Raw genomic sequence first — 19,159 nt, forward strand, 5'->3', positions numbered from 1 at the left:
GAACAGAACCATCTCGACAAGATTCAATTCTAAGTTGAGCGGTCTTTATCCAATAAAAGTTAGCCGCTGTCAATCTAAAAGCAAATGTAACACCGTGTCTTCAATCCCATATAGGCTAGCACACTGGTGAACATTTTACCAAGACCTGAAATATTGAATTAGGTAAATTTTTCTACTTCATCTGCAGAATTCTGATGTTATTATCACACCAATTTGAGTTGTTCCTGGAAAAAAAATATTCTTGAGAAGAAATACTTGGTTTACTATAGTATGACAGCTATGTGTGTGACTTCCATTTGATTCAATGGACAAATTTTTGGAGTGTTCAGGAAGGAGCTGTGATGTCATACAGGCTTCCTGCTCAGCAAAACGTGTCCTATCATTGTAATGTTACTGACTTGCTGTTGAACGTTGCTGCTGATCTCTGATTCTACATAAAGACATTATACTTTCAAAAAACAGCAATAGAAAGATATCTGTCGAGTTTTCAAACCATACGATGGGAATACGAATATCTCCAGTTGACACAATTTCACATCAAAAACGTCGTAGAAAACGTGGAGACTTGTTGGACATTGTAATTGGGAAATTGTGCATACCAGTACACCGGTACCTAGCTGTGCTTTCAATGATGTCCTATTTGTTTGGTATAGATCTTCCCGGAATTCCTATCAGACCTTTTAACTGTTGGCTTTGGCAATCCTTATAATCATGTCAATTTGAGATGTGCTTTAACTTTTACAGTTAACCTATTATCAGTAAAGCTTGCAGCTAGTTAAGGCTATGGAACGTCAGAAAACTCCAATTTCATTCTCAATGAAGTTATTTTCCTCCACGCGACACGGTAATCTTGCCGTGAGTGGGCAGTGGCGCCCTGTTGCACTAAGAACACATATGAGCAATTATCCGATTATTGCACGCGGTTAGGTTGGCCTTCAACATGAGCCATTGCTGGGTAAATGAAATGCGCCCTGACAGGGCTATTCAAGCAGTCCTCAGAAATGCAATCACCTGTATTTCAGCTTGGACAAAGTTGCGTTAAGAATACAAATAGTACCCATAGTGGTAAATCAATCAAAGAAAACATAAATTAAAAACACACTTTACAAAAAATACTTTTTACCAAAGTCTCAGTCAGTTTTTTGGATTTGATGAATGCTCTCTTTGCTACAGAAAAGGTAGGAAATATCTTTAATGTTTCAAAGCCACAATAAATGCTGCTGGTGCTTGATAAAAGGGATTTAGGAAGTTTTCCTTTGTTGTTACTTTTTTCCCTGTAGAAATGTATAGTTGACCACAACTGCAAAATGGAAAATTCAATTTGATCAAAATATTTTGGACGTTAATACCATGCACATACTGCCCTTACATGAACTCCACAGCAATACATGTATGCCACACTCAATTGCCATAACTCAGCTAGCATATACGGTACAATATACAAACAGCTATTTCTGGCGAACTCAAAAATTTCACATCTTCCATGAAGGATGCCAATCACCAAATACAGATAGTTCACATCTTGTGAAGGCAGAGACGTTTTTCTGAGGCAGATGATCGGTGAAGTCTATCATGAAAAGTTTATATTATTAAATTTGATTTATTCTAGTTACAATATACAGTATCTTCCATAATGATGAATATTTGTAAACCTATATAAGACATAATTTCAAATACATACAGGTATGCATCTCCAGTACATAATGACAATATTGCCACCAGGTACAATTGGCACATTGGTACAATTTGGAAGGCTCAAACATTCCGCAACTTCTATATCCATAGCAACTACTGGTAATTCTTTGTCGATGAACATCCTCAAACATGTTGAATCTTTCACTTCAGTGGCGCTGCAACGGCAGCATAATTTGAGGAGACGTGCTGTCTGCCGTTATTCCAAATTAACGAATGCAGGTGGAGGCTTACAATTATATCGTGCCTCAGAAAATTTTTGCTTTGCATTTCTGTGGATTGTAGCGCATATAAAAGTGATTAATTCTCACAAACTTGGCAAAATTATTATGCTTTCGTTTAATATACTCCCCGCCATTTCCAAAGTTCTTAGGCCCAACAACATCATTGAAAATACGGCAGAATTGTATAATAACTTTGAGGTGGTAGGTCTAATGATTCATCGTAACTCTAGCCACCGACATGGAGCAAAATTGCAATAAATAGCGAAATAATACTTCAAAATGTCAAAATTTGTGGCTACTTCAGCTGTAAAACATACACTCATATATAGAATATCAGTAATTCTGACTCGACAGGGTGGCAGTGATATACACGTTACTGAGCGTATATGACATCCGATGATTTACAAGGTAATTATGGCGCAATATTACTACCGTAGTGCATGTGGAAAATCACCGTCCATTACAAAAAGAACATGCCCATGGAATTACCATTAAATCTGAAATAGAAGTCACAAAGGCTCCACCACAATATTATCCGGCCAAATCACTTTGACCGATTCAACTGCAGATATCTCCTCTCTGAGCAGTATCTCAGATAAATGTAACTCTCTCGGAGAGAAAGCACCAAACCAAATTACTTTATACACTGTCAGGTACAATTCTGTTATAGATGTCCATTCCTGAAATACCAACAACCAAATGCCCACTTCAAGAAAAGGTCTACACCTGCCCCGAAAATTTCTTTTCGACTGTGTTGCATGAAATTGTCGGAACCCTAGGCTATGTACAGCTTTGCCCACTGGGCAAACCAGTAAAACATGGAGGCGTATTACTCCTTAGCCAAATTTCATTTCAGACAAAGTACTGAAATATGGAATACAAATGTCATTAAGATCCGCTAGTTGGGGGCTCTGGGTTCAATTGTTGAATACTTTACATCAAGGCGTCAAACTTTAAATACAACTGCTGGCAGCAATGAGTGGGGAGCTCTTGTATAAAACACCTATTACTTATCCTATCACTAATAGCGTTGGCTCATTATAAAGTATCGGTAAAAGCATCTGTTGCTCATATAGACAAACTGATGTATTCATCACCCGGAGAGCCTTTAAAATTGATATTCTAATGCCCTGGATGCAGTAATTTTCTTCAGCTTTGGAATAATGACTCTTCAAGTCACATGTGAGGTCGTTGAAGTCATGACAACCCTCTCTAAGTATACATTATTTTCGCAATCTCATTTTGCGCAAGCAGTTTTTTTAATGGTAACAAAAATAAATTGCAGCACCGAAATTGTAATTCTAAATTGAAAATTTTCATTTCGGCATTTGAAAACCAGTAATTTTTGCAGGTCAAACACTATGAAGAACCTTTACATGTAATCAACATATTGACAATGCACCTAGTATCTACCACAACCTATTTCTTTCAGCAAAGCACATATAAGGGTGAGAAGAAATTGCAATTGCTGAAAAATTAGTGAATTATTAAGATTTGCACTGCTGCTTTCAAAAACCTGTTTCCTATGAAAACAAAAGACCTAGGGTACAGCTGAATAACCATGACGACCCTGAAGTTAACATTTATAGGTGGATTTAAAATAATTGCAAAGGAAGACATACAGTAGGAGCTTATTCACAATGACTGTGATAAATTAATTTCACTCGCTGTATCAAAGTACAAAAAACGCTATCAATCAGATTTCACAAAATGCTAGATGATCTTTTCAACAGCAGCATACCAATATTTTGCTGTGTAAGGGTCAGTTTGTTTTCTGTATGCATTTATTCTTTATTTTTTATTACTGGTACGCGTAGTGAGAGCAGAAATGGATTGGATAATATTCTTTTTTCACAGTACAGTATTCAAAATTACATGGTGACACTGCGGTAGAAAACAGTATCAGGAAAACATTGCTAGCTGTAACGGCCGTCAGAATATCAGCAGTCAGAATATTTTTCACGTTACACCATTTATCACTGTATCTAGGACAGATCTTCAAGCAGATTTCACCCTTTCACCGCCATGGTTTGGCCCAAACCCAGTGCTATCAATGGTGTTTTTGGATCCCTTTACAAGGAACAGGGGTGAACAGGTTGATTTCCCTCGGCACAAAATTTTTGTTGTGACCCTATTACTTTCAGCAGCAAAGCTGTACCTCAAAAGAGTGAATCATGATCACGACAAGATTGAAAGATTTTCTGTTCAGATTTGCCTCTGGAATTTCCTTGGCCAGTTCACTTAATACAAAACTGTACTTTACTCTGCAACCTGACCGTTTTGAATTAGTGGAACGCCAGTCTATTGATGACAGCTAATCAAACTGTCCGCCCACTGACTCTGGCATCAATTAGATGGAATGGAGAAACACACCTACTTGGCCAGGATAAATGTGCTCTGTCTCTGTACTCATCAAGTCCATCAACTGACAGCCACCAATAAGTATGCAAATTAAATGCCACATTGTGCATATCAATGTGACCCAGCAGGTCGCCTTATCACTTATGTGGCTACAATGTATCCAATATTGATGATCATTTTCACTTGTAGAATATTTTCCTGACAGGTGGGCCAGCAAAACAATGAGAGTTAGCAACATCTTTGCAACACTGTATCCATAATCTCAGATACTTTTTGTGTACCCAAAATGACATTGGATACTTTTATTTGGACAATGTGTCAAAATATTGCTCTCAGTGATAAATTTGTTTACAACCTGTGTGAACTTTGTTAGTAATTTGACAAGTGGTTAGTTTTGAGGAGCAGAGGGCTGAAAGACTGTCTATTAGTTTAAGACACATAATAAACAAATAATAGATCGACAGATGCATGAGAGTTTGAAAGAATGGATGAACAGACGGATAGATGGAAACATTTCTGATACAATGGAGGCAATTGAAACACAAATGAACTGAAGAAAGCAAACCCATAGCAGCTATACATGTATTAGATTAATGATTGAAACGATTGAAAAACAAACTGACAGCCTCTTCCCTCATTAATTCACTAATTAAACAAACAAATCAAAGACTTATTTAACTGTGCTGGTTACTTTCATCATTCACCAAACCAATTGTATTTGTAAAGCATGAGTATGTATGGACAGCCTAGATTGATTTGAGTATATGAAGACAATTTGATAGATGGTCTAGTTTTAGAGTATACCTGAAAATATTTGCAATAGAATGGGAAAAGTGGAGAATGGATGAATATGTGTATTGTAAGCGCAAAAGTTAAGATAGCTATTCCAGAAGGAATTAAAAATCTGACTAATAATGCTTTGACTGACACAAACTGATTCGTAAATCACTTATATACAGATTACATATCATAACAAAAAAACTCATTCAAAAAACACATGTTAATGAGCTTGTAAATCCACAGTTTACCTCTGTGTGCCTGGAACAGGCTTGAATGAACCCCTCCTCCATGGTAACGATACCACTATTCGACAACACTGCAAGCAAACCCTGAAACAGGGGTATCAACACAGGAGCGCAGTACACCTTGAACTTATCCCCCTGAATGTCATCAGTGTCAGTTAGAAACTATCCCTTATTGGACTTTTCTTAAAGGTATGGAAATCGATCCCAGGGCCTAGGAGTGGCACATGTAAAACAGTGTGTATCTTTTCGTCAGAGGCGGAATAAATCTATTTATCCAGGAAATCTTAATCCCGACTGCTATGTTTGTCCGCACATAGAGCCAGTCGACGTTAGGGACACAAAAAACAACACGAAGAACAAACAGGCAGTGGTTTTGAACAAAATCAATGTACCCGGTACTTCACCGATGTCTGTAACTCAGTACATGAAAATATTCGTAGCTTGACGCACTTTGAACATAGCTCGTAACAAGGGACAGTGGAAAGCCCATAGAACTACGTGTACAACTATAACAGCCACTCATGTAGTTGGCGCTCAGTGAAGATTTTTCCGATCAACAACTTTGATGGACTGACCTTTTCTACCGCAATTGTTATCTCCCTCGATTCAGCACAAAATTTTCGTATGGACTGTTGATGCGGTGTTACAGTTGTTACGTGGTGGTAAATCCTAGTCGTATTTACGACTGCTGCGTAAACAGTCACTGAATAAATTTTGCACGCATTTACGAGCACTGGATATTACTACCGTTTTTGATCGAAAACCGTCCGTATACGCGTATGACGGTTGTGACAAAAACAACACAAGGAATCTGGCGTACATTGTTACTGCATTACTTTGGCCAAAAAATCACCCAAATGCCGAACGGTGATCATACAGAACTCTGCTGCAGGTTTCTGGACTAAACGACCCCAAACCGACCGGGTCCCAGTCAACTGTGCCGGGCTCGACGGAGCAAATTAAAAAACCAACAAACCCCAACAGAAACAGTGGAATGATCATTAGTGTGCAAGGTCGCTGTATTATATGTCAGGGTAAAAAAAAATCTTGCTTTGAAATTTCTGGACGGTACAAACGGCGGGGCAGAATTAGACAAGATTAATTATTACGACCAATGTGTTACCGCTGATGGTACATAACGTACTGTTGATAGCAGGTAGTTCGGTGTCCAGTGAGAACACGATTCCGAATATATCACGGCTGTTGATTTGAGCTGCCTCCGATCGAAAATTTTCAACACAAAGACATGATATCAATAATTTTGCGAGATTATAAGTACCCGCTGTCTTCTCGCCAAATAGCTGCGATCAAGATCATTATGATAGAAGCAATAGACCGCCGAACACCTGCTTGCTGTTCTTATACACAACGGTAAAAACTTATTATTCCTGCTGAGAAATACGACAGCAAATATTGCAATGTGAATTTCTTACTATCTTCCTCGCAATGGTTTTGCATCTGTGTTTATTTTATCACGTCACTGGACCATTTCTGACGATTTTTACTAACAAAGAATCAGTACACACTCATCGTGGGAACACATTACAAAGACGTTCACAAAATTTTCATCACATGAAAGATTACCATAATCCCCGTTTCAAAGACGTAGGAAATGTATAATGATTTGTTTATCTTGAAAAATCCCGAACTGAAGCCAGAATACAAAATGATTTTTCTTCTGAACAACTTCCCGACAACTTTACAATCACACTCTGGTCATCACATGGCGGTTGTAACCGTACATGTGCTGCTGCCAATGGAGAATCAAAAGACTTCAAATCAACAGTCAAAACGTATGGAAAAATATCAATATCCAAGCAATGTAAAACAGAGTACTTTTGATAAGGTCAATTTATTGTATATTATAAAAAATCTCCAGACCACTCGGAACAGCGTAAGATTATGATCTCACTCATTCGAATACTACACCCGCACGGTAGGGCAAAATATAGGAACTCAGATCGTTATATACTGTTTCCGTCAAGCGAGTCCGCTTATCTAAAGACGGCAAAAATGGTAAAAAAGACGGTAAAATGACCATAATTATTATGCTTGTCTCTGTAAATTTTGCCAACTATTCGTTCGTAGTTGTCGAATTTCTTGAGTTTGTCCGAAAACTATTTCAGTGAATGACGTAAGTTTCAAGACACCGAGTGCGAACGCAATATCGATATTGGGATAGCAAAATCAGTCACAGACAATCTATGAAGAACATAAGAGTCCTGCGATTTAATTCATCCTAGGTTACCATGAAAGCAAAAAGGTAATGTTGTGCCCTGGTTGGGAAAGAAAAGTTGATTAAGTTTTCTAAAAAACGTCAGCTAATACTCGAACAATTTAGTAAAATCTAGCTCAGAAAAACGTATAGAGAAGAACGACATCACCGATCACGGCGATCTTCTGACCTTTTATCATGTTTCAGTCTGGACGGTCAACATTTGACGCTATAATCTATGTCAAGTGTCTCTTTTTGGTCAAATCCGACAGAGATGAATCAATCACGATTTAGTTTCATCGCCCCGACCCGACAGGAAATAATGAAGCTCATGGGCACCTGTATACATGTAATCGTGGCATGAACGTATCCAATGCCCGTCCACTGCATGAGCCATTGACCGTGCATCGCGAGCAAACAACGGTTTTGGACGTCACGAGAGCATTTTATTTTCGCAGTCTGTGAGCGGTTGAGTGGTTTGGGTAGGCTGCATACATGTAGATCGGAATCGAGTTGATTTCGGCCGAAAACTGTTAGAAAGTAGTTTTTTCGTGCTCCGTCCAAATTGGATCCGCATGTTGCCGGTTTTGTCCATGGTAATCAGCAGAGCTGTGATGGGAGGCCGTATAACGCCGGGAATACACGTCATCGTACGCAGGGCTAGGCCACAACATACTTCCAAAAGCGATCTATCGTAAAATATCGTACTGCAGGTCAACATACACATCACCCATTCATAGGCCTACAGGTACACATATCAACGAACAAAAAGGGAGAGGCAATCTGCTTGAAACCATGAAGTAGTCCGTTTGTGTCTGAATTCATTGAGGCGCGCGTTCAGTAACCGTTGGTCAAGTTTTTTTTTCAGTAGTAAGAATCGTTTATTCATTGTTGACATCGTAATCGATCCGATGTACACAACAAATGTTTGATCGTTTGCACCTTTGCGCGTCCCCTCGTGATTGGCAGCTGTTTGAATGCTTTCATCTATTGTCTGTTGGACGCTTCGAACACATCATCGAAGCAGTTTTGGCATAAAAAATCAACTTAAAATGGAAAAAATGAGAGAATTTCGCCAACAGGGTGATGCCACAAGTATTCACAAAACGTAATATGTTGGAACAGTGCTTTAATTTACACCATGGTTGTTGAAAGATCCAGATTTTCGGGAGCATTCGTTGACGTTGTTACCATGTGCCACTCATGTTGGATTATGAATCCCCAGGGAGATAGGGGGTGTTATAGGCTCCCCCTGCCTGTAAGCATCTTGACACAGGCTGGCAAGAAAATTGAACCCTTTTCTCAATTTGATCTTTCTTTTTCTCGTCTTTTGCCCTTCTTGCTTGAAAGATTATATCCCCTAGGTGTAGGAGCCGGTTGATTGCGGTGACAGGGCCTAGCCATGCTGTCTCCACTGCCATTTCCTTCTGCAATTTGCGATTAGATATCCATAAAATATACACGAATTAGGAAATTTGCAGAGAGGGAGAAAGAAGAAGAGGGAATCAACGAGAGGGGACTGGTGCCGAGAATTTGTGAAGCAATTTCCAAAGTGAAAAAGCCTGTCCTCGCCTACATGTCAGTTCCTTATTAACGAAAGAAAAACACGGCAAAGTTTTGATGTGACTGCAGAAGACGACTATTGAAATTCCGGAAGACTGGCATATTGATGAGCTTCTCAAATCAGAAAGGACATGAAATATTAAAGAATGCTTTTTCTTTAGCATGGGAGTGTTGGTGACATGCATCCGCGCTCTTGGCACCATGGAGATAACAGCCCACATATTTATGTCTAATACTTCAGGGATGCTACTGCAATATCTCAATTTCAATGGCCTAAAGCTGTATTTTCACAAAAAAAGTTTCGAGCTTGACACAATGGTTGACCTCTGAACAACATTTCCCCACGAAACGGCTGTCTTTTCATAATGCCTCTTATTTTAAAAATTTCATCACTCGCATTTTGAAGACATCTTGGCGACATGTTTTTAATATCAGGTGTATGTATTCTGTGAAAGATAAGTTTATGACTTTGCGATGATGCTTGGCAGCGCATTAGTAAGTTTTATATAAGAACCCTGAGACTGAGAGAATCTTATAGACTATTCATTGAGCTTAAGACAAGATCCTTCGCTTGAAGTCAGCAAAATTTATTTCACCACAGAAACAGACCTTGAAAACATTTCTGTTGAGAGTGTTTTTTTTATGAGACAAGACAGAGAGAAAGTGGTAATTTCTAAAAGAGAAAATTTAACATTTTGCTTCTTTACCTTCAGAAAAAAATAATCTTCCTGACGATGCGTAGTAAATATGTGATCCACTAAAATGCATTGGGGAGTCTCTACTGAAAGCAACTGGCCGAGTGTTCTGTCGGCGTTCTGTATCCTTATGTCATTTCCGTTTCAAATTAGATTAAAATGCCGATGCATGTGCAATCAAGTGCCGTACCTTGCCTGCCACTCTTGAATCAGTGGTGCATTAAATTGGTTTAGAGGGCAAAACCAGTGTGGTGTCCGCTATTTATATGTAAGCTTGGGTATGTAAGTGTGCGTAACTCAAGATCTACCAGCAGATAGAGGGTTGGAAAGAGTAGCTGCAGATAATTTGGACTGCTTGCTACATTCCAGTCGACCACAATTACACATAATGGAAATTGTCACTTAATGAGAGTGGTATGATGAGCACCTGTACAGTAAACGGTACTATTTTTCAGTTGTTGATCAGCTGCACAATTGGGATTGCACTGTCGTCATTCCACCACACTGACTACTTTGTTGGGCCATTTTCGAAAGTTCCAGAAGCATGGACACGTGCAAGTTCACTGACAACCTTGAAACGCAAAGCAAAAAGTTGACAGACTTATCCCCATTATGAAACCAGCTTTTAGGAGAGTTGTTTGCAGTTGAGTACCCTACTGTACCATGGGCCAAGCATGTTAGACAACCTGTGGTATCACCTCTTTGCATCCGATATGCAAATCATCCAACAAGTCACACAACACTGTGTAACTTTTGAAAGTGCAGCGTTTGGTTGCTAAGCAGCCACTGCAATGAAAAATAAATGGCACTCATGCAAAACTTTCTGCTGATGTAGGTGCTGTGTTACTACAACACATAATTCTAATGAATAAAGTTATCTTCCCTGTACATACACATGTAATGATCTTAAATTGCCGTGATCTTGAATTAACCTAAATCCCACACTATAAGTATTGGTTCTACCAGTACGCTATAATATTTTTATTGCATGAGTCTTATATTGATGAAATGCTCAGTCCTAACAAAAATTGAAAAATGCCTTTTTTCAAACGAATATATTTTAAAATATGTTTTACAGGACAACTCTCTCACCAGAAAAAAATTCATACAGTAAGAACTGTCATAATTCATCAAAGAGATGTATTCCTGAATGCCAATCTGATGCCGCTCTCACTGCATATAAATTCCGTGTGAAACAAGTATCAGCTTTTCTCAACTGGATTGTTCTGAGATCAAAGAAATGCATCTGGATTTTTCCATACGTACAGAATCTTACAATGTAATTATCATGAAAAGTGACACCAGTGTTTGCCGATACTGGTATTATATCCAGGCATCATCAATCATTCTACATCAGTAATTTTCAATGGTACAAAAATATAATACACATAAAAATTAACAAATAGAATGCATCTTGGTAGCAACATTCCTAGATGGTTGTTTTAAACAAAATGTTTACATTGCACAGAACAATTTCAAAAATTTTCATCGAACTCTACAGCAAACAGCAGTAAGTACCCAGCATGCAATACATTAGCTGAATTACCAAAATGATGAAATTGTTTTATTATTTTTTGTCTTGGAATGGCTGCTGATCAGTAATATAAGGAGTTTTCTCTGAACGCAAACTGTTCTTGGAAGCGCCTAACAATCTAATGGTGTGTAGGACAAACAGACATACTGATATTTACAATAAACCTGATTGTATAATAATACTTTTGAAACACCGGGAAAAAGTTCTATTACCTATTATCTGCAGAAAAATGATATGATGTACTGATTGGAAATATATCTTCCCCCTCCACTGAATCTATACAAAACAACAACATATAGAAACTTGCATTAACCCCAATTTATGCCGGGGCAAATAGTTTTTGAATAGGAATATTGTAAAGAAAGCGATCAGTTTCATGGCCACTGCAATACAGCTGAATGCCACCTAGACGTCATTAAAAGACGTGGAAATCACACGAGATGGGTTTGAAACCTGATGGTGTGCTGCGTATGAAAAATGTCAGAGGTCAGATATTTTGGAGCACAGCCTTGCTCATTGCCTATCATATTAGATCGGCAAAGATAAGCAAAAATCTAAATATCCAGTGTAGATTCACCCTGAAATTTGCGCTTTGATTAAGCAAACTTAATTCAACAAAATGAAATAGACAGCATGTCGCCACGGCAAGATCCTGTGATAAGCAGCAGCACCTTGTGCCCACCCCAAGGAATTCTAGTTTTTTCTTTGAGAGCCTACTTCACTGTTTCAAAATTAATTTTCCTATTTTGTAGTGAGTCTTCTTGAACTGAGAGACAATTAATATGCTATAGTCTGAAGCACTATCGGTAGATAAGTTCTTGTATTTTAGAGGCAGACATTCAACAAGTTCTTTGTAATATTCCATGCTAATGAAGTATTAATGGAATATTCAAATTTGGGAAGCTGTAGTAAGTAATTTACGACACCTGAAACCACTCTATATAGTTCACTTTCCCTCAACCTTGTCTAAGTCTCATATAATTGCTCCAGTAATAATGACTTTTGAAATGTCAAATCCAATCTGTTTGGTAATAAAGGATCATTTCACCTGCATTTCACAAAAAAAAACTGGAATTTTTTGTTCATCAGAATGTCACACATTTTTTTAATGGTTTTGAATGTACTAGGAATGCCTAGTAATCTCACTTACACTGGGCTGTATCGACCTCACTTTGGGAAATCAGTGCTCGTCTAGGGATGCCTTTCATGCTGATTAAATGTGACATGCCCCCTAAGATGATATTGAACTGCACTACGGCTCAGTGGGCACTATGGATTTGTCAGTCTTGTTATCAAGCAATAGCAATAAATGTTACACAAGGCATTTAGAATTTATTGTGAGACTTTTTCACATTCTCTACAAACATCAATGACTTTCTGCTCAGTTTGCCTGGAATGGCAATTTCATCATTGTGACTGGTTTGGGGAAAGCTGTCACGTTTTTGCTATACCAACAGCCTATTCAAAGCCCTTAAAAGAATACACATAGAACCCGGTACAGTCTGATTTTACAAAGGTGAATTCAAAGAACCAATATGTATTGTATATTGGTATCAACCACTGGCTAATTTCAGTTTGCATCTGTCCTCTGATAGTTTATGACCAATTTTTCATAAATGTAACAGCTCAAACTTTTATTGGAAATGCTTTCCCAAAGCTCCAGGCTGTAATCTTTTGTTTGTGAAACAAAGTGTCTTGTTCTATTCCAAAACGTCATGTTCAAATGACTGATTTGCCACTTGCAAACACAGCCTGTATGGGTGCCATGCTGACAATATGATAATAATAGTATCAGGACTAGAATTTGTTTGTCAACAATAACAATTGCATATTGTAAACAATGTTGTTGTATTTGCATAGCTAATACTGTATTCTGCACGTTATATCCTTAAAAGAGAAGTAGGGATAATTGTACAAAAAATTATGAAATTCTTGTAAAAACTTCCAGTTGTTGCCCCTTGAAGTTGTATTTCTCTGCCACAAAGCATTTTACCAGTGCTTATCATTTTAATGATGCTGATTTATTGAGTCCAAAGGTATAAACACCAAAATACTACAGAGTTTTCTTTTGCATCATTCATGCTTTCGAATCCCTGATTAGTGTTCCAAAAACTGAAATTAAAATTTAATAAATTTCTCCCTAGCAGTACATTTCCGAACATCCACTTGACATTAGATGCTGGAATGACTGCAAGCACATACACCCTGGGTGAAGAGACCTACATACTTGGCAAGTCTGCACGACCTTACAGTAGCCTCAGCTACTTTCTAAGGTTTCATACATCATACATGTATTGACGGTGTTATTAGATACAAAACGTTCGTCTTGGCCCACAGCTACACACCTTTCTATTTCATTGAAAGCTTTGTAGCCTACGGCGCTGATGTGTGTTTCATCTTTCTCATCGGTGACCTATCAGATTGCCAGGTGACAGTCACACCTCCGCATCAAGGTGGTGTGGTGACTGCATCCTGTGTATGGATTTGCAGGGACTGGGCTGGTGTTGACAGCCTTGCTTGGCACTCTCTTTCTCATCTGACCGACAGTGGCAGGTTCGGGTGTCGGGACTTTTGCTGACGTGCAGGGTAAAACTTGCAAAGTATAGAATAAATGCATGACATAGGAATCTCAGTCTTTGATATTGATGTCGCTATCTGGAGATGATACAGAGGACAAGACTAGACAATGCCTGATATAATGTACAGGTACATTTACTGGTCCAATTTTTATTTGGATAAAAAGTGGATCAGGGAGGGTTAATAAACAAGGTTCAAAAACCAGCGAATTGTTATGAAAATCTAATGACAACCCTATAAAATTCAGTAACATCAATAAAACACAAAATGTTCACTGAACAATGTTAACGTTCCACAACAAACTTCTATTCTTCCTTGATGTCTTCCTTGATGGAATTCATGACCTCATTACAATGTCTCTATAAATTTGGTAGGTCTTAAATATCCCAATACAGCTATGACATTATTAGAATCATAGTACCATATTGCACTGAATATATTTTTTTCAAAACATTTAATTTCAATCTTTCATATACCGGTACTTCATGAGGATTTAGGATAGTGGTTCAATATCACTGAGATTATTTTGTATTCACGGCTCGTCAGCGGTTGCCTGTATTATGAAAGAATGGAAAAAGTTCCCTCCGGTGAAAATTGGAGACAAGATCTACAAATGTCAGCCGAATCTACCTTATCACTACTTCAGCCAAAACAAAGACAGACAAGGTCATAGGCCGTCTTGGTTTCATGGAATGTCTTCACATACCATAACAGGTTTGCAAAAAAATTAAAATATTAAAATGTTCTTGTTTCTTGCACCTGCTTCCTGAGTACCAAATTTAATTATCATCACAAACAGACATTTTTTATAAGTCTATTATTAACCAGGAAAATCAAATGTATGGACAAACTTCAGTATTAAAACATCTGAATTCAAATGCTGACACCCTGCCCACTAAGGTATCAATTTTTCAAACTGATACCACTCATTAAAATTGACAATGACAGACTGCCGCGGTATTCAGAGCCATACGTACGTACATGTAATGTTGCTGACCTATTGACATTTTGCACTGGAACTTTGCTCGTTTACTGTCACAGAATTCCACACACGGACACAAATGTGCTGCAAAGTCCTATAACTACGCAACATCAGCCCCTGTAGTTACTTCAATGCCATTGTGCTTGTCTCTGAGTCCATAAAAACCATGTTTACAACCCTCTCTGGATGGCACTGCTTGACATTTTACACACAACTGCTATCTTTTTAATGGAGGAAAGCTGAATGCGTTGGAATTTTCACTGGATACCTCACGGTAATAGTACATGAACGGGCGAGCAGATGGCCGCTTTTCAAGCTATGCCGGGGTGTTACGCCGACATACTACAAATACAGAACGTGTGTGGGAGTCTTGTAACATTGCTGAGAGCCTGAATGTCAAGTGATGCTCTATAAACATTGCAATATTACTCTCATAATTCATGATTTCTGAGACGTGCCGAATGCACTCAGAAAATCTTCAACAAGTACAGAGTGTACTCACCCCTTTCAATGTCTCCATATCTGCTCTCCAAGCCTTTCTCATGTCTACCTTCAAAGCTGGTCTGTCTCAGTTCTCCGAAAGATGCCTCGAAGAGGTTTAACTCAAGAAGACATCCCCGCCAACTCTACCCATCCAGGTCAAAAATGTCTGTTCTTCAGTCATAATACACAACTGTGAGACTTTCCACAGAGAGGGACCAGCCCCTCTGGCCTGAGTCTCCTGGAGTATATGGCAACAGACAGAGTTATCCGTCAACAGCATACACAGTCACCTCTCCACAGGCCTTCAACATTGGCTGGCTTCAATGAATACGCATAAGTGAGACGGAACACATAACTTTAAACTGAGCTACAACAAATGAAATCATGGGATGATGAAAAGCTTGCTAGTTGTCATTCTGACAGAGTAAAGTGCCTCATACAAGTTATTACATCTGTGGTGGTACAAACCACTCTAAGACACAGGAAGTATTAATATCTGGAGTCCTGCTCACACTGTCAAGTGGAACATTCCATTGCGTAGGATGAGGGGAGAAAGCATGTCAATTTTTTCCCCCTTTCAAAGAGATGAGCCACAGAAAGACAAGAGGCTCTGTTGTCAATCTGAGGGATTCAACCCTTATCAACTAAAACAAGATACAGTAATTCTTCAGCCTGATCCTGCCCACACTCTTGCACCATCAATCAATCTCCGAACCATTTCTCTGTGAGATAAAAAGACCTAATCAATTCTGACGACGATATCAGTTACTAGTGTCTCCACTGGCTTCCAGTTTATGCACCTGCACTCTGATTTACAGCTCTACGAAGGCTAGTATCACGGAATTCTATCCTTATTCCCTATCTATGCTTAACAGTGACGGATGGGCCACTCCGGTGATGTTGTTGGTCAGTTTTTAACGCCAATCACACCTGATTGGCAGCAGACGCTACCGTGCACGGAGATGCCTAGCGTGAGTGTGCATGATCTAGCAATAATAAGACTATCTTCCTAGAAGTCAACATAGCACAATCCAATCTCTGTCAAATGGATTTCGGGAGTGTGCACAGTACACATGTATTAAGATCATTGTTGGGGAACCTGGTGCACATATCCCAGAGTTATTGACCTGCTATCGTCATATTGATTTACACACATATGGATATCTATTTATAGAGAAAGGCTTAACTCCGTACACAAACAAACCTTGTCATCTGGAAGCACTTCCATGATCTACGGGCAGATTGATTTCACAATACTATGAGATGTAAGGACTGTAATGTCACTGATACCACTCACAGATGTAGTATATACATACCGTATATATATTACATTGTACAACTAAATACGAATAAGGATCGCTTACACTGATCTGTGCTACTCCAAGCTGCACTCAATTCTCATATATCAAGTGAGATTACATATATTCAGTGAAATATGATTGTATTAAATGCAAATTAATGTTTCATAAATGTAATTCCAGAAATATGTCAGTTATCAAATATGGTTTGGATGAACGTAAAAAAATCTTGGGATATATAAATGCTTTCAACTAGAATAACAAAATTTACTATACTGGTGCAGTAGTTTATATTATATGATGTGAACTTGATTATGAACCTGGACTGAAATCCTGACTCTTCATATGATCAGCACAACATTACTAAATGTAAGGTGATATATATATATATATATATATAATGATATATATATATATATATATATATATATATATATATATATATATATATATATATATAATATATCATATATTATATATATATATATAATATATATATATATATATATATATATATTTAAACAGTACCAGAAATTTCAATAAAGGTCATTGTAAACTGTAATGTTTCTGGGATTTTATCCAGATGTACCTAATTCCAAAAGTTTTGGCATGCATCACACGGTGCACATTACAAAGGGAATGGAGTCATAGATTTGAAGGTCAAAGCACTTAATGTCAGTCAGCGGCTCCACTTTTCCTCCAAGCCTGTTCCAACAGACAGAAAATTAGGCCCATTGATGGAGATGAATGTGCCTCTTTATGAAATTCTGTTCATGTAATTTTCATAATGTAATGAAAGCTTATTTAGGTTCTGTTGCAAAGTCATACTTGAAAGTATCTCGATAGGCCAGTATATAGTCAAAACAGATACTGGTACTACACAATTAAAGTTTACTTTCATTGCAGATTCTTTCATTGCTACATGTAAAACAGTCAGATATAAAACGTGGCTCTGGAATAAAGTGCAGCCTTAAACATCAACAACCAGGGCATCACCTGAGTGTGGGCAAAAAAAAGTGTTTTCAGTTTTTCAATATCTGCCATAGAGGGCAGGCTTTTCATGACACCTACTAGGCTGTTCTGTTGGTTTAAACTATGCAAGAGGTTTCATTTGCTGTTCTGGTGCACTGTGAATGGCAATGTACCAGCGTGCATGTCCATAGACTTTCTCACACCTCTGGCTCAAAATACAACATCTAATCTTTGTTTTACTGTATACTGAAGTGCCCTCTACGTCTGGCTAAATCAGCCCTAAAGCCAATGCCTGCAATGCATGGCAAACCTCACTGGGGCTGTGCCTGCTCAGTGAGTTAGACAAAATTTTATAGCTTAAAATCAGGGCTGGGGAAGCCAGTACTCTGCCCATAGCCAAGACGGGCTGTAAAAGAATCTAAGCATATGCACATTTTTTTACAAGTATATTTCGAAAATGTTGAAAATGAGTATGCCACAATGTTCAATAAGCAACCAACATTCTGACAAAGTTGAATATTGTTTGTTTTTCACATTTCTTTTATAGTGTTAATAACAACAAACCGCCTGATACTTTTTAAAAATTTTATGGAAAACAAAGAATTATAATGTGGTGACCGGGTATATTTTATGCACTACATGTATGTTGAATGGTACCGGGGATTGGCCTTGCAAAGGTTAAGAAAATATTGTGTTACAGGTGACGTTAATTACAAGCTTATACTAAAACAGTTCAATATTGGTACCTCTGACATCTAAAAATTTAATTAACTGTGGAAAAACATCGCATTGTGTGGGAGAAGAAATTGTAGATGACCAGTATCAACACAACAGCTGTCATTTACCTAGCGGGGACACCAGCATATCAGAGTTGTGCACTGGTTTAGCCTCTTCCGAGATGACGTTTACACGTTTGGCCTGCGACTGAGACAGTCGTAAACGTGAGACAGACGACTTAATTTGGATGCAAAGCCAGCTGTTAGAGACAGCAGACAATGTGGAATTGGGCGGAAATTGGCTGCGGTTGGTCACCAAGCTGTGTAGCGCGTCACCTGTTTTTGGTCATAATCGCAGAGTACTGGCAGATACGTGCCTGTGTGGTTCAACAGCCATTTTTTTATTGCAATACTTGGCAAATAGCAGCCCACAGTAAATTTGGTACTGGAAAAAGTTCAATATGTATTCCACACATTACACGCTGGGCTTGTTGAAAGTGAAAATACTGTAAAGTACATTAATTTTTACTTCTGCACTGCGATGTACGTTAAACTGTACAGCTAGAATTTCAATTCATACACACATAAAAGTGTCATTTCCATAAAAAATATCTCGCTCTTGGTTTCGAATATTTCATGACTGATTGAAGACAGACTGGGCTGACAGTTTGTGTTAGGTCCAATTATACAGATCCTTAGATTGTTGATAATTGTAATAAGTAACGAAACACTCTCCCGTGAGCAAGAGTGCAAAACTTGATAGAATTTATAGTTTTATCATGCCATCCCATATATACAAAATGCAAAAAAAACTGACTATCT

The 19,159-nt window shown here is 38.2% G+C and overlaps 1 protein-coding gene across 3 annotated transcripts in view; it reads right to left on the bottom strand.

Annotated features, from left to right (window-relative positions):
- Nucleotides 1-19,159, bottom strand: part of LOC139143812 (uncharacterized) — a 178,751-nt gene that overhangs the window by 115,938 nt on the left and 43,654 nt on the right. Inside the window, exon 1 of one of the 3 annotated variants that reach the window (XM_070714380.1) lies at nucleotides 15,371-15,427. The exons of the other annotated variants lie outside the window; for them this stretch is intronic. Within the exon in view, the coding sequence (XP_070570481.1) occupies nucleotides 15,371-15,412 (42 nt within the window). The 5' untranslated portion in view covers nucleotides 15,413-15,427. Of the gene's footprint in view, nucleotides 1-15,370; nucleotides 15,428-19,159 lie in introns of those variants that run through there. 3 annotated transcript variants of the gene reach the window in all.

Source organism: Ptychodera flava, chromosome 11 (genome assembly GCF_041260155.1).
Source record: "Ptychodera flava strain L36383 chromosome 11, AS_Pfla_20210202, whole genome shotgun sequence".
Lineage (NCBI taxonomy): Eukaryota > Metazoa > Hemichordata > Enteropneusta > Ptychoderidae > Ptychodera > Ptychodera flava.